This window comes from Caretta caretta, chromosome 3 (assembly GCF_965140235.1).
Source record: "Caretta caretta isolate rCarCar2 chromosome 3, rCarCar1.hap1, whole genome shotgun sequence".
NCBI lineage: Eukaryota > Metazoa > Chordata > Testudines > Cheloniidae > Caretta > Caretta caretta.
The window spans coordinates 160,084,425-160,100,185 of record NC_134208.1 but is presented as its reverse complement, the minus strand read 5'-3'; the positions used below and the strand labels follow the sequence as shown (position 1 = coordinate 160,100,185).

The following is a 15,761-nucleotide window of genomic DNA, read 5'->3' as shown; positions in this document are numbered from 1 at the left end:
GACGTATGATGTCAGGAAGTGCAACAGCTAGGGGATGAATCACCTCTCTCTCAAAACATCACATCGACCTTGCATGATGAGGATGTTATGCCTTCATCTCCATTTTGTGTGGATGATTTTAAACTGTTTCAAGAACCAATGAGAAGAATTGCTGATGCTTTACACATTTCTTTAAAGGCAATTCAAGAATCTCAACTCAAATTATTGGGTATACTTCAGTCATCTTCCAATGGGTGGTGCTTCCAATCAACAAAGCTTTATTTGAGCCAGCAAAAACTGTTTGGATGAGTCAGCCACCATTCCAGCTACACGTAAGAGAGTTGATAAGAAATATGAATTATCTCCCAAGGACTCAGTTACTGTTTTCCCTTCCAGTTCAAAACTCTTTTAGTAGTAGATATTGCCAATGAAAGGTCAAAGCATGGTTGTAGGTCAACCCTTCCTGACAAGGACCAAAAATACTTGAATTTATTTGGAAGAAAAAATTATTAGTCTGCCACACTTCAGTTTAGAGTAATGAATTTCCAAGCACTGATGGCAAAGTACAATTATATTAACTATAACAACTTTAATCTTTTATTAAGTTTCTGCCACAAGCATCAGAACTTTCAGTTTCAGTCCTTGATAGCTGAAGGTCAGACAGTAGCCAGATATTCACTTCAGGCTGCTTTCATGTCACTGGCAACACACACTGTGGCTGCAGCTATAGTAATATATAGAGCATCATGTCTACAAGGGTCTAGAATTCCTAAAAAGGTCCAGAGCACAGTGGATGAGCTTTATTCAGTGATAAAACAGATGCTTCACTTCATTCAGTGAAGGATTCCAGGGCAACCTTACATTCCCTGGGAATTTACACACTTGTCAATAAGAGAAAATATAAGTGCAGTTTTCACAAAGACAGTGTTCTGTGCAAATGTCTTACCAGTAAAGACTGTCTGAACCTCCCAAAAAGAAGGGAAAGTTTCAGAAGAGGCCTTCCTTTGCCAACAATAGAACTATGCAACCATCCTCATCTGGGAAACAGCAATTTTGCTCAGAAGTTTGAGAGCTGCTAACCACTTGTCGCCTACCCTTCTATTCAGAGGTCACCTTTCTCTTTTCTGCAAAGCTTGGGACGGCATAACATCCAAAAAGCGGATTTTAGAAGTGGTAACCTCTGGATACACAATCCACTTGAAAGTTATCCCTGTCCCATCCCTTTTCAGTGAGAGTCTTTTGAGAAAAGATGTGGATTTTCATTGAAGCAAGACCTCTCACTTACATTGGTAGAGAGGTCTACTCAAGGTACTTCCTAATCTCCCAGAAGAACGGGGGATAGAGACCCATTCTAGACCTAAGGAGATTAAACATCTTCATCCAGCATTCAAAGTTCAAGGTGGTCATATGATCCAGGAGACTGGTTTGCACTTTGCAGCCCCTATTTTAATACAGCCATGAATATGGCTCTCACACATCTGCTATGATTCACTATAGATTAAGATTATTACCAGTACAGATTTCAGAGTAACAGCCGTGTTAGACTGTATTCGCAAAAAGAAATGGAGTACTTGTGGCACCTTAGAGACTAACCATGCTCAAATAAATTGGTTAGTCTCTAAGGTGCCACAAGTACTCCTTTTCTTTTTACCAGTACAGAGTGTTCCCATTTGGACTTTTATCGGCACCCAGGCACTTCATCTTCGCTCTTGGTTTATTCCCATGGTGGTCACAAATGTGCATATTAATCAGGAAATTCATTTGCTGGAGTTCTATCCTAAGCCTTCTGGGAATTCTGGGGAGGCCAGATTGAATGCATTATATGTGGACAGCTCTCACTTTTTGCCAACAAAGAACTAAACCTTTCTGAGCCTCTCTAAATCGTTGTCTTGTTTGGAGAAAGACTGAAAGGCTGCCCAATTACATCTCAAAGTTTATCTTATCTGATTGATTGTGGCATGTATACAAAGCTGTTACGAAACCTTGAAAATAAACCACCTACAAATATTAAAATTCCTTCTACAAGGGTGTAGTCTTCTTCTATGGCCTGGTTAGCGAATGTCCTTATACTTGATTTTTGTAAAACAGCTATGTGGGGCTCTGTCCAGTGTTTACTAGACTGCCATTGTTTATTATGCCCTTGTTCAAACTTCTTGAGTTGATGCCTCTCTTGTTTTGGCTGTACTTCAATCTGCTATAAATAAAAAAGACTCTGAAGCTCCCATCCTCATAAGAGAGTTACTGCTTGGGAGTCACATGAAGTGGAACACCCATTCGGGACTGTCACTCAGCAAAGAAAGGAAGGTTACTTGCCATGTATAGTAATTGGAATTCTTCAAGATGTGGCCACTACCCACCATCTTTCTCCTCTGCTTCAGAGCCCTTAATATTTGAAGAATTCCACAGTAGCAAATGAAGTGGAGTGGCAGTTGATCCCACACTGCCCTGTATACCCTTAGTAAAGGGCACAAGGACAGCTAGAGCACTTGTGTACCATGTCTACACTGCTAGCAAAAAATCTTCAATTAAAGGTGTCTGTGCACCTCTGAGGTGCATCACCCATAAGAACACACATCTCAAAGTACGGTTTCTTTTGGATACATTGGATCCAGCATCGCAATCTACCAAGAAGCCCATGGCAGTGAGGTCTTCCTATTGGTTTCATCCTTATGCTGTTGTTGTTCTTGTATATTGGCTGTCTTATACCAGTAGCAGTTTTTGCTTGCCTGGTAGGCAGGGTCTGTTGTCGGTTTGCAGAGACTGGGAGACCCAATCACAGGTGAGGTCAAAATTGGATGCGTCCCATGCCTCCAAAATCTGGGGATAATCGTGGACTAGTTAATGTCAGTATTGTTCTTTAGGGAACTGAGATAGCATGTCGTAGTGAAAGCTATGAGCGCCTCAGTTCTAATCTTGTCTTTGCCACTAACCAGCTGTGTGGCTTTGGCTAATCACTTAACCTGTCTGTGTCTTAATTTCTCTTTATATAAAATAGCATATGAAATCTGTGTGCGAGACTTTACCCGTATTGGGCAGCTTCTTATCTTAACAGATGGCATCATGTTCCTAAACATATTAGGCTTGGTTCACCCTATAAATACAATGAGGTAGGGATGCAGTTTGCATCCATCTGCTCCTATAGGAGCAGTTGCATCAAGAGAGTGGTCCATGGGAACAGTGGCAATTTTTACACTATCTTCCCACAGTAGTTCCTCAAGGGGAGAGCAACTTTAATTTCTTACTAGGTTTGCCCTCTTTGGTCGTTCCTCCCCACTTCCTAGGCTCTACCAACTGGCTTCATCTGCTCCATTTGAGTGGGACTTCTGGGCAAATTACGTCTTTGTGATTTTTCCACTGGACAGGCTTCCTGCTAATGAGGCCCAGCAGAATGGGTTATAGAATATCAGAGTTGGAAGGGCTCTCAGGAGGTCATCTAGTCCAACCGCCTGCTCAAAGCAGGACCAATCCCCAGTTTTTGCCCCAGATCCCTAAATGGCCCCCTCAAGGATTGAACTCTCAACCTTGGGTTTAGCAGGCCAATGCTCAAACCAATATCTTGAGTGTACAATGTTGTGAAATTCTTTTCCTCTTTCATTAGAAAACTATTTCTGTTAAACAACCAATTTTTGGTGGTCATTTGAGTGTTCACCTAAACCAAGTTTCACTATCTATCTGAAAGGGTGTTTTGAGGATTGGTTTGTATATGGTTGTACAGCACTATGAAGATGAAAAGTGCTGAATTTAGCTATAGCAGGTAGCGGCTGATTTGCAAATTTAGTTACATATATATTAACAATCTTGCATTCTTCATGCCTAACAGATGGATGTATATGTTCCTGTATGCCTGTTGTTCAAAAAAGTGGGGGAACCCTTACCTCTGTGTGTGTTGAAATAATAATTACATTTATACTTGCATATATTGAATATTTAGATACCAAAGGCCAAATTCATTCCTGACATAGTGGGAGCACTTCTATTAACTTCACAAGAGTTGCTGCTACTTATACCAGTGATGAATTTTGCCCCATTGTGTATCTTCTTTTTCTTTATCATGACACCAAAAATTAGTAAATATATATATGCAGTTATACTTGCCATGTTAATAGCACTTGTCCCTACCACTGGCACACACTAGCTTTTAGTGACAGTGTCACAGGAGGCACTTACGTGTATGCACATTAATCTTAACTCCAGGGGTTAAAACTGGGGTCATAGTAAATGTATCCTGGCCTCAGTTACACTGGAAAAACTGCAATGGCCTCAGGATTTAACCCCTTGAATTTAGACAGAAATATTTTTCATTACTAGAATATCTTAATAGCTTTTAAAATACTTTACATCACTGTTGTGTGAAGATGAATAAATTCTGCAATATATTTTCCTTATGCTCTGTTATTTCACCTCCTGTGCGTAATATGTGGTGCACCAAATCAATATTGTTCTCATTTGTAAGTAACAAATTAATCTTTGGAGGCTTGGAATTATTCATACGTAAGTATAATTTGTTAATAGAAAAAAAAGGATTTTAGTGCTCCAAGATTTTGTATGTGAAATGAGACAAAGATTGCCATGAAATAATGATAAATTTATAAAATATATAGAAAATAAGCAAGCTATAGAAATATTAATTTTTAATTCAGTATATTCAGTTCAGTGTGGTGATTTCTTCATTATGTATCATTGCTGTAGATTATATGGGGAAGTACAATATTAGTGTAATATTTGGAGAGTGGAGAATATGCATGCCGTTTATGATCTTTGCTTATGTATTATTGTAAATTTGAGTTCTGAGATTAGTCTCAGAAAATTAATTTGTTTGAATTATCTCTCTTTAGCTCAGGTTATTCCATTTTGTCGTGATACTCGTCTGTCAGTCTTCATTACTCAATCTTTACATAAAATAATGCAGTCACCTGAAAATTGTACAGAATTGTGCGGAAAAGAGTATCCACCACCATGGCCCAATTGGGAGCTACTTCTAGGAACAGATCCATGCTACCAAAACAAAGTGTGTGCTGCAAAGTTAAAAATATGTATATAAGTAACATAACATTTGATTGTAAAAGTATATTTTAAAATAATCTGTTATATGTTGAATGCTAACCCTGTTTTTGGCACTGTATACAACAGAAAATAACACACTCCCTGCCCTGAAGAGTTAACATTCTAATAGACACACATAGGATGCGCTGGGAAACCCAGCGCTGGTAATATTTGAAAAAATGTTATCAACTTACTTTCTGTGGGCATCATATTAGAAGTGAGTCTTTAGGAAGGACTCTTGGGAGGTAGTTGTAAACTAAATGTGAATATACCAGTCTGAATTGGTATAGGTCCTGTGTGTTTTTAAAGAAGTTCAATTTATATATTTTGACAATTAGTGTTCTGAAAAATTGTTAATTTACAAAACTGGTCAATAGATATCTAAATTGCTGTTAACAGAGAAAATTTAATTAGACCAGCCTTTTGTCAAAATGAAATTTGTAACTATTTCTTACAATATTAAATCTACAGATTTTGACTCTACTGTCTATTCTTAGTAGTTCAATGGAACAAGTTGAATCTTATAGCAGAAACTTTATGCGATACTGTGCTATGGTGGATGAAGCTAAATCTATGAATATGGAAATCTTAACACTACAACGAGAATTATCATCACATGATTTCACAGGCATCTTAAATAAGTATACAGATGATGTAAACAAGATTATATGTATGACTATTGAAAGACGCATTCATATGATTAAGGTCAGAAGTGTTAACTATCAAACAAACTGCCTGCCATATTTTGAAAGCCTGATTAATATAATACGTTCATCATTGTATGCAATAGTTGAAACAAGGAACTCGCATCTCTTAGAAGTAAGTGACTTGATCATTTTTATTGCACACACATTTAGGGTTAATAAATGAAAATGTTATATAGCATATAGTATGTATGGTATTATTCCACACATATATTAATCGACAATATCATGAAATCAAATACTGCTTAGTTGCTATGATGTCATTAAAAGATTATATAATTAAAATGATCATTTTTACGTTTGTGAAGGGAAACCTTAAACTATGGTTCTTTTCAAAAGTTACTCTAAAAAGTCATATAGGGTTCTACATTTTTTTATTTTTCTGTTTACCATAGCAAATTTCCTCAGTTTCCAAGAAGATTATTTATTTTCTAGTTGTCAGATCCATCCATCCCTCTGATCAATCGCCTTTCATTAGTACCATTCCACATAATCTAAGACATGCCCTGGAAAAGGAGTTTTGCATAGCAAGATCCATATTGGACTTCATAATGTATTGTGCTCTTTACACTTTGCAGACTCTAGGAAGCTATGCTTGGGGGATGTGTCATCTTCAAAATTATTTTTATAAAAAACAATTCCAGTTCTTCAAGTGGTTGTCCACATGTACGGCATTTATGGTGCATAGCATGAGGCCAATATCTTTGAAGATCGGTGCCCCATAGTTTAGGCATAAAGGATGGGGTGGGCAAAACTGCACTCCAGTTCCTTCTTTCCATTTGTGGCTGTGAGACCGAACATCTGCAGTGTCATGCCAATGTGCAACTTAATTCTCATAGTTAGTTAGCTGTAGTTTATGTAGTTAGTGTCATTCTTTGTAGCTCATTGGCTGTATATATAAACTGTAAAAACCCAAAAGCTTTGAGCTTTATTGTAAGTCCATGTGCTCTTGTCACCAGACCCTTAGACACTGTGGAGTCCAAGACCTGTCCCTCTTGTGAGGAAGCCATTTCTATCAACAATAGACAATGTAAGAGCCTTTTTGTTTGGGGGATGTGCATATACCACACAAGTGCTCTATATGCTGTTCCTTTTCTAAAAAGGACCCAAAAATCCAGGGTCACCTGAAAACATTCCTCCTTAAGAGCTCCACAATGGCTTTGTTGACTCCTGTGCATGAGAAATATATCTGATCAGACCGTACTGTCTCTGAAAGCACTCCAGTAAGTCAGTGGTTCACTTTGAGCTCCAGAACTCATTTTGTTTTGAGGAAGTCCCTCTCTTTTCCAGTGGGGTTGGCCAGTATCTCTTCAGTGTCCTCAGGTCAATTTTCTGAAGAGAGAGACCTCAAAGAGTACCAATCCCATGGTCACTGGAGACACAGATGTGCATCTCTGGCACTGAGCAAGCCCAATACAGCAGGCAGTTCAAAGCCTGTAACCGTTCCCATTGATGCCTTAACATCAAGCAGTCATCACAACATCTGTGCTCAGTCTCCAGATACCACGGAGAAGTCTGGTATTAGCAATTGTGGACTGAAGTGCTTGGTACTGAAAGAGTCAGCTCCAAAGAGCTCAGCATGAGAGCTTTGTGCGCATGAATGTACTGTTTCTGACTCTGAAAATCCCAGTAACAAAGGACCACACCCAGAAGAATCTACCTATGGCACTGGTGTAGGGTATGAGCAGTTATTGCTCTCTGGTACTGACTGTACTTCCTCCTGAGACCTTGCTGCCTGAGCCTCTATTTGTGGTACCCACCCAGCTCGAGGTACTGAGACATCTAATGGTAACTGACCAAGCTGACATTCTGCTACTTTTTTCTGCCAAGAAGTTACCTTCTCTGGCACAGACCTCAGCACCGTTACTGGTTCATGATCTCCCTCCTGGACACCTGAGAGATCTGCTTCATGGATGGAGGTAGCTTATTACTTCTTTGAGTGCTAGTCTCTATTTGCATTCCGTTTTAAGGTTGTACATGTGCTCCATGTGCCTGTGAATGGAAGTTTTTGCTAGCAGTGTCCATTGGTCTGTGCATGTGTCCTACCTATCACCATACCAAGGCTAAAAAGGGCTATGCAGGACCAACTGCCACTATAGTTCCTTCTCACCACCCTTGGTCTGAGACAGAGCACTAGTGTCCATAGCTAGTCTGAGCTTAGCTTCTCTTTGTGGTTGTATATAGTTAGTTATTCAACTAGTAGTGTATATATTGTTTGTTGATCAGATTAGTTACCCCTCTGCGTGGGCAGGCAGGCTCAGCAAGGCAGGATCCAAGTGTGGAGGGGCTTAAGTAGGGGGAATCCAGGTGTGGTTTAAGAGGGTTCTGTGTGGGGCAGTCTGGGTGCAGGTGGGTCTATTGGGGAGCCAGGTGAGGGGGCGGGGGATTTGGATGTACAGGGGCTTGTTGCGGGGGACCAGGTGAAGGTGATTGGGGCTCAGCAGTGTGGGGGCGGATAGAGCTTGGTGGGCGGGGTCTGGGTGTGGGGGGCTCACTGAGTGTTCCAGATGCTCAGGGAGTGGGGCTTAGTGGGATGGGGATCCAGCTGTGGGGGGCTTGTCAGGGTGGTCTAGGTGCAGCGGGAGTGGGGCTCATCGGGGGCTTCTGAGTGTGAGGAGGTGAGGCTCGTCTGGAGGGTCTGGATGCATGGGGGTTGGGCAGCTGAGGGAGTGGCTCCCTGTAGAGGGATCCCTCCCGCTGCAGCTGAGGCGCAATGGGTGTGGGGAGGGGGTTTTGCAGCACTTTCTGCAGCCAGGGGAGAAATCTGTGGGTGGGTCTGACCCAGCCCAGATGCTGTGCAGGGGAAGAGGAAGTCCCATCCTCCCCAGCCCAGCCGGGACTAGCAGCTGAGCCCAATGCAGGGTAGGAGCCACCAGCCAGGTCTCTTCCCCAGTCCCACCTCCTGCCCCACAGTGATTTAGGGAACTCAAAACATACTGCTGGGGAGGGTCGCAGTACACAGTATAGACTTAATGGTCTATAAACAATTGTAATCCCTGTTTTTCTCAGGGAATTTACAGTAATATCAAGTAGCAAAATAGTTCCATTAGTGGTACAGTATTCCTTCCCCGTACCATCCACGAATCAAGGTAAGACCCATTCCTCTCTGGAACCAATGGCATTGCCATTGAGAGGTCTCCTGTTCCTTCTCTGAATTCATAGCCAGTGGAAATACATCACCTTCAGTTCAAAGGACATTAGTTCAGATGGGATATCTAGGAATGTCTCAGTCTGTGTTCCCTCTAAACTGCACACACTTGATTAGCAGAGCCATGTACATCTGGCAATGTGTGTTTAGGTGCCCTTTCCCTCCACCCCCCACTTCTTTGCAGCCATGTTGCTCCTGCAGCTACTCCCAGGACCATCCTGCTGGCTGTGCAGAGTGGGGAGGGGAGGGAGGGTGCTGATATCGGGGTGTCCTTCCCCCACCCCTGTACCCCATCTCCACAGAGTAGGGGAGAGGGGACAGGGCTCGGGATTTGGAGCAGGAGCGCTGCTGAGGTCTGAACAAGCTTTCCAGGTTGTGAGTGAGTGCCTTAAAGAGAGCGCGCAATCTCTGAGACTTCCCTAGGAGTCAGCACACACAATCTCTCTCACTCACTGACTCTGTCTCTCCCCCTCCCCCCTGCCCATGTACCCCATCTCTGCGGAGCAGGGGCAGGGGGGACAGGGCTCAGGAGCAGGAGAGCTTTCAATGAGTGCCTTAAAGATACAGCACATGGTGTGTCTCAGAAACTTCTCCAGCATCCAGTTCACACAGTCTCTGTGTGTCTCACACACACACTGTGTCTGTGTCTCACTCACCTCCCAACACACTTGGTTACTTCTTGGTACTTCCTGCAATGCACATATATTATGTAATTTTATTCTTTCAAAGTGTTGTTATTTTAGTTTTTTGACTGGTCTATGCATTTCATAATTTTTATTTCTCTCTTACACGTAAATTTAATTATTTGAGTAGTGAGTTCTAAAATGCCTAACCTGTCCCAGCTGGAGTAATTATTCCTATGGTAACTTTTCAAAATATGTATATTATATCTAGGTTTTTTATTTCTACTGGTGGTGCACATTCACACATTACCTCGGTGCATAAAACAAAATTTATTCCAACACATGGATGGAAAAAATTAGAGGGAACATTGGTCTCAGCACTTCCTTGTTAGTGACTGTCAGTCTCATAGGATACGGTATGCTCCCTGCGGGGCTCCTGCTCCCTTCCCCTCTGAAACATCTCAGTGTGCCTATTGAATTTCCTGGGACCTGTATACAAGACATCCCTCTCTGGGACCACGTAGTGAGCATGACATAAGGTGACAGAAGGCCGTTTTAATCCAAGGAGGCTCCTTCTCCGCTTCCTAGACAGGAGAAACAGTCAGATGAAGTCAGTCAGCTGGAACAAGGGGACACCTCAGCTCCACTGGTCCTGTCATTTTCACCCAACGAGGCAATGGTATGAGCTTTGCTTTCAGTTCCTGAAAATTGTCAAAAAGGACTGCTGAAGCCCCTCAAGATACCACTAGAAGTGCAGGAGGCTCCTCAGAAATTATTGGATATCCATCATAGCTTGATTCCGAATAATGCTGCCCTCTTTATCAGTGAGGCAGTCTGAGAGCCAGCAAAGACTGTGTCACAGATTCTGGCCACCATTGCCCCTGCACCTAGAAGAGCAGAAAAAATATGTACCAGCTAAAGGGGCAGATTATCTCTTCTCAGACCCTGTCCCAAACTCTCTCAAGCAGCAAGTAAGAAGAGTAAGCAACAGAAAAGGTCCTCATCAGTTTACAAGGATACTAAATATCTAGATCTCTTTGGGAGGAAAAAACTATTCATCACTGAGTTTTCAGTTTAGCTGTTGGGATAGAAAGAAAGAAAAGAACTTTAGTTTACATTTCCCACCCTGTCTAGGGGGATTCCCCACCTCCCTGCTAGGGGCATTTAGAAGATTCTCTAATTCTTTCAGTTAAAAAAAAGAGGAGGAGGAGGTAGAAATAACTCTCTTCTGCATTCCTCACTGCTAGAGGGTGATAGCCCTCCCTCCCAGGGGCATGCCCAGCTGGGCTTCAAGAGGTGCCTCTCCTTCAAGGAGTCAATTCCTGTAATGGAGAAAACACTCTCTCACTGTGTTCAGTGCAGAAGTAGTCCCTCTGCCACCAGCTAAAGCCAAGGTCTCACAAAAACCAGGAGCTGAAGACACTTCTGCCTCCAGGGGACTCCCATGTAGACCCTGGATCATCCCCAAAGCCTTCAGTGTCAAAGGAGTAGAGTTGCAGAAAAGACCAGCAGATTCTCCCTATAAAGGCTTGAGAAAAAGGGCTCAAAGCCCCCAAACTGAGTTATTGGCCAGCCAGAGGGGTTCGCCATTGCAGCCACATTGGTACTGGCAGTACCCAGAAGTATCAGGATGCTTCTGCTGTGAGCTCAGCTGCACTGCCTGGAGGCACCAGGAGTCAGGTTCTGAGGCAGCGGTAGCACCCTCTAAGGACAAAAACAGTTTCTGTACCATCTCTAAAAGAGCTGCACCAAGTAAACCTTTGGTACCGGATGTGACAAAGCTCCCATCTAGGGAATGCTCTGTACCTTCTCAGCCATCAGTACCAATAATGTACCACAGACACTCAGATAACGAGCCCACGGTACCACAAGAGTTCTGGTACCCTAGAGACCTGATGGTTGGGAAATAACCACAATCCCCATTAGTCGGTACTGGGGCCCTGGTATCGAGCACATCCTGGCACCCGGAATCGCCCTCTGCATCAGGCCATGTCACTAATAGCCTGGTCAGCGCCACTCTTACCCAGTGACAAAGAGGATGTCATTTTCCTGGTCTCTCATTGTGGCCTGCTGTCACAATACGAGGGCACTCCTCAATTCCATCGAGCCAACCCATGATCATGGTATGGGCCCACTGGGGCAACCCCACTACCTAATACCCTTCCCCCCAGTGGCGGTATTGGGATCCTTGGGTGACTTACATATCATGGCCATCCAGTATCTCTCAGAGAGAGTCCACCAGACAGTTTTCTACAGCCTCATTGTCCAGAGCCCCTGAGCCAGGGGAGGAAGAAGCTTTTGCACAAGAGGAAGAAGGGCTTGAAAGGGAAGCCTCCCTCAGCAAACTCCTCCCAGCAAACTTGTCCCCATTTCCACCAGATGAGGCTGTAAAACCTCCCCCCAATCAGTAGGTGGTGATTTTAAGAGAGCTGACCAAAAATACTACATCCCTCCCAAAGAGGTAGACTTCCTATTTCAACATCCGCAACCCAATTCCATCATAGTAGATGCGGTTAATGCATGAGGCAAGCAACATCATGGCAGGTTGACCTCATACAAACAGGATTGGAAAAGACTAGATCTCTTTGGAGGGTAGGCATATTGGTCTGCAACATTGTAATTTAGAGTTGTGAAATACCAAGCTGTGATGGCCAAATATGATTTTATTAATTATAGGAAACTCAGTACATTTCTGGAACATTTACCAGAGACACAAAAGGAGTTGTTTCAGGCCATTGTCAGACAGGGTCAGTTAGTAGCCAGAACGACGTTACTGACAGCACTGGATGCAGCTGATACAGCGGTGTGCTCAATCTCCACGGTAGTGGTAATGAGGCAGGCTTCTTGGCAGCACCTTTCTGGGTTGCCCAAAGAGCTGCAGATGATGATGGAAGATCTCCTGTTTAAAGGGCTCGAGCTCTTCACGGAGAAGACAGACTCTTCTCTCCATACCTTGAAGGATTTCTAGGTCACATCACGCTCCCTAAGAATTTACTGTGTGGGAATGGAAGGTACAGAAGGGAAAATTTAGTGCTCAGCCACAGCACAGGTCATGACTTCCTCAATACCCACAGTCTCAGCACTATTATGAGCCACAATGTAGGAGGCCCAGGGTTCAGAAGCAGTCAATACCTCAACCAGTGACCTCTGAGACTGCCTCTTCTAAACACTTTTTTGATGGGTTGGTTGAGGGTCTGAACAACTATAACTTGCAACATGAGTTGCCATCTACTCTGTCATACCCCTTCGGAAGTCACCTTGCCCTCTTTCGCAGCAGTTGGGTGAAGACTACCTCTGATGGGTGGGTCTTGGAGATTAATTTGAAGGGTTACACCATTCAATTCACATCCCTCCCCCATCCCCCCCACTCCTTCCCTGCCCCTCTTCAGGGACGCTTCTGATGAGAACCTGCTTCACCAGGAAGCAGATCATCTCTTATGCCTAGGGGCCATAGAACCAGTCCCAGCACAACTTATGGGCAAGGGATTTTACTCCCATTATTTCCTGATTCCCAAGGCAAAGGGAGGGTGGAAGCCCTTTCTAGATCTAAGGGTATTAAACACACATGTGAAGGTGCAAAAGTTCTAGATGGTCATTCTAGCAGCCATTATTCCAACTCTAGAGCAAGGAGATTAGGTTTTGGTCCACGACCTACAAGATGCCTATTTCCACATCCCGATACCACTGTCACACAGGAGATTCTTACGGTTTTTCTTCGGGCAGGACCATTATCAGTACAGCGTGCTCCCATTTGGCTTCTCATCTGCGCACAGGATATCCTGCAAGGTTCTCTCCATCATAGCGGTGCGCCTGCGAACATTCGGCATTGTGATCTATCCATACCTAGGCAACTGCTTCCTCAGGGATCCCTCATTTCAGAATGCCGTACAAGCCACCCAGATGACCATCCACACATTTGTGCAACTGGGTCTACACCTCAGCTCACAGAAATCAACACTGACCCCGGTACAGCGACTGGAGTTTATTGGTGCCGGCCTCGATGCAGTACAAACAAGAGCGTTCCTCCCACTACACAGACTCATCACCCTTACGAATCCCATAGAGATAGTTCAGTCCAGCCCTCAAACAATGACCAGGAACTGCCTGCAACTGCTAGGTCATATGGCAGCATGCACCTTCAACACCCCAAACACCTGGATGTTCATGAGGCATCTTCAGATGTGGATTACTTCTGTCTATTCCCCAAACAGGAACAGACTAAACAAACTGCTATCACTACCTTCCACAGTAAAGCACTCTTTGGACTGTTGGACAGACCCAGCCAATGTTCAAGCAAGTGTTCCTTTCGTGTAACTGACACTGACTCTAATAATAGATGCCTCCCTAATAGGCTGGGGAACTCACCTACATGACTGCGAAGTTCAAGGCAATTGGTCTTCCACAGAAGCAACCCTCCACAGCAATCTTTTGGAGCTAAGGGCCATCAGGAACCTATGTGCACACTTTCTGCCTTTCATCAAGAACACCCACACTAAGGTCATGATGGACAATATGACCTGTAGGTTTTACATAAATCACTAGTGAGCACCAGATCTCCCTCCCTCTACATGGAAGCACTCAAACTTTGGAATTGATGCATCTTTTACAATGTGCTCATCTCAGCTATCTGTCTGCTAGGGATACAGAACATGACAGCCAACAATCTTATTCGGAACTCTTATCATGACCATGAATGGGAACTGAACTCAGAGGTGCTTCAAGACATATTTGCCTTTGCGGAACCCCGACTACAGAGCTCTCCACTACTTACCAGAACAAGAAATGTGCTTGTTATTGTTCTAGTCCCGACGTGGGGAAACATTCACCTGGAGATGCCCGCATTCTTGCATGAGACAGGGACCTCTTGTATGCCTTTCTCCCATTTCCTCGTCTGTCGAAGGTTCTGTTGAAAATTCAGCAAGACAAAATGAGTTATTCTGATTGCCCCCTCCTGGCCAAGGCAAGTCTGGTTCCCTTACCTGACACAGGTGGCAGTATGTCCTCAGGTTCCTCTTAGGCCCATTTCCCACCTGCTGTCTGTTGGGATGAAGTAAGAGGCTGATTCTTCATCCCAACCTGCAGGTCTTCGGTGTACAGGCTTGGCTCCTTCTTGGTTCCAAGTTTTAGAGGTAGAATGCTCTGACGAGGTGAAAGATGTGTTGCTGCACAGCCAAAAGCCGACCACTTGATGGACTTACCTACAAAAATGAAAACTATTCCAAATTTAGTGTCATTCTAAGCACACAGACTCAACCTTGTTTTCTCTTTCTCTGATTTTAGACCTCAAGAGGTAAAAACTCTCACTCAGCTCCCTTAAGGTACATCTTGTAGTCACAACGGCTTCTCACCATTAGATGGATACTTGGTGTTCGCTCATCCACTGATATGTAGATTCCTTAAGGGAATTGGGAATCTCTTTCCAAACGTGAGACCACCCACTCCAACCTGGGACCTTAACTTAGACTTCCCTTTGAACCCATGGAAACTTGCTCTCTCTTACATTGTCCATGAAGATGCCATTTCTAATAGCTATCACCTCACCTCACTTCTTTCTTTCAGCTGGGTGCATAGGAGAAATAATGGCCCTAATGGCATACCCACCATGCATGGTTTCTTTTAAAGACAAAGTAACTCTGAGGCTGCATTCAAAGTTTCTCCCTAAAGTTGCCTCCACTTTCCATATGAATCAACAGACCTAACTCCCTGTTTATCCCCAAAACCACTTCATGACAACAGGGAGATGATTCTGCATGTGCTAGATGTTAGAAGAGCACTAGCATTCTACTTGGACAGAATTAAGGACTTTAGGAAATCTGCTAAGCTCTTTCTTTGGTTCACAGAAAGATCCAAGGACTCTGTGATATCGACTCAAAGACTATCCAAATGGGTCATCCGTTGCCTTAATATTTGTTATGAAGGACACAACCTACTGCCTCCGTACGGAGTTCATACGCACTCCACAAGGTCAGTTTCTACCTCGGTTGCATTCCTTAAAGATGTCCCTATCTCAGCAATCTGCAGAGCAGTGACTTGGGCCTCTGCCCACACTTTCGCAGAACGTTATGCGATTACTGGAGATTCAGGTTCTGATGCCATCTTCAGCTCCTCAGCACTCTCTGTAGTAACAGACTCCACTTCAAAGTCCCAACCCTCCATGAGGGATACTGCTGTGAAGTCACCTACAGTGAAGAACCCATAGGGTTCTTACTCAAAGAAGAAGTTACCTTGTGCAGTAATGATGGTACTTGGAGATGTGTGTCCCTA

At 43.7% G+C, this 15,761-nt stretch overlaps 1 protein-coding gene across 1 annotated transcript in view; it reads left to right on the top strand.

Moving 5' to 3' along the window:
* The window catches only part of DNAH14 (dynein axonemal heavy chain 14), a 485,531-nt gene that overhangs the window by 114,051 nt on the left and 355,719 nt on the right, over window positions 1-15,761 (top strand). The window contains exons 17-18 of the mRNA XM_048843312.2: window positions 4,815-4,987; window positions 5,494-5,841. Of these exons, the coding sequence (XP_048699269.2) occupies window positions 4,815-4,987; window positions 5,494-5,841 (521 nt within the window). The remainder of the gene's footprint in view (window positions 1-4,814; window positions 4,988-5,493; window positions 5,842-15,761) is intronic.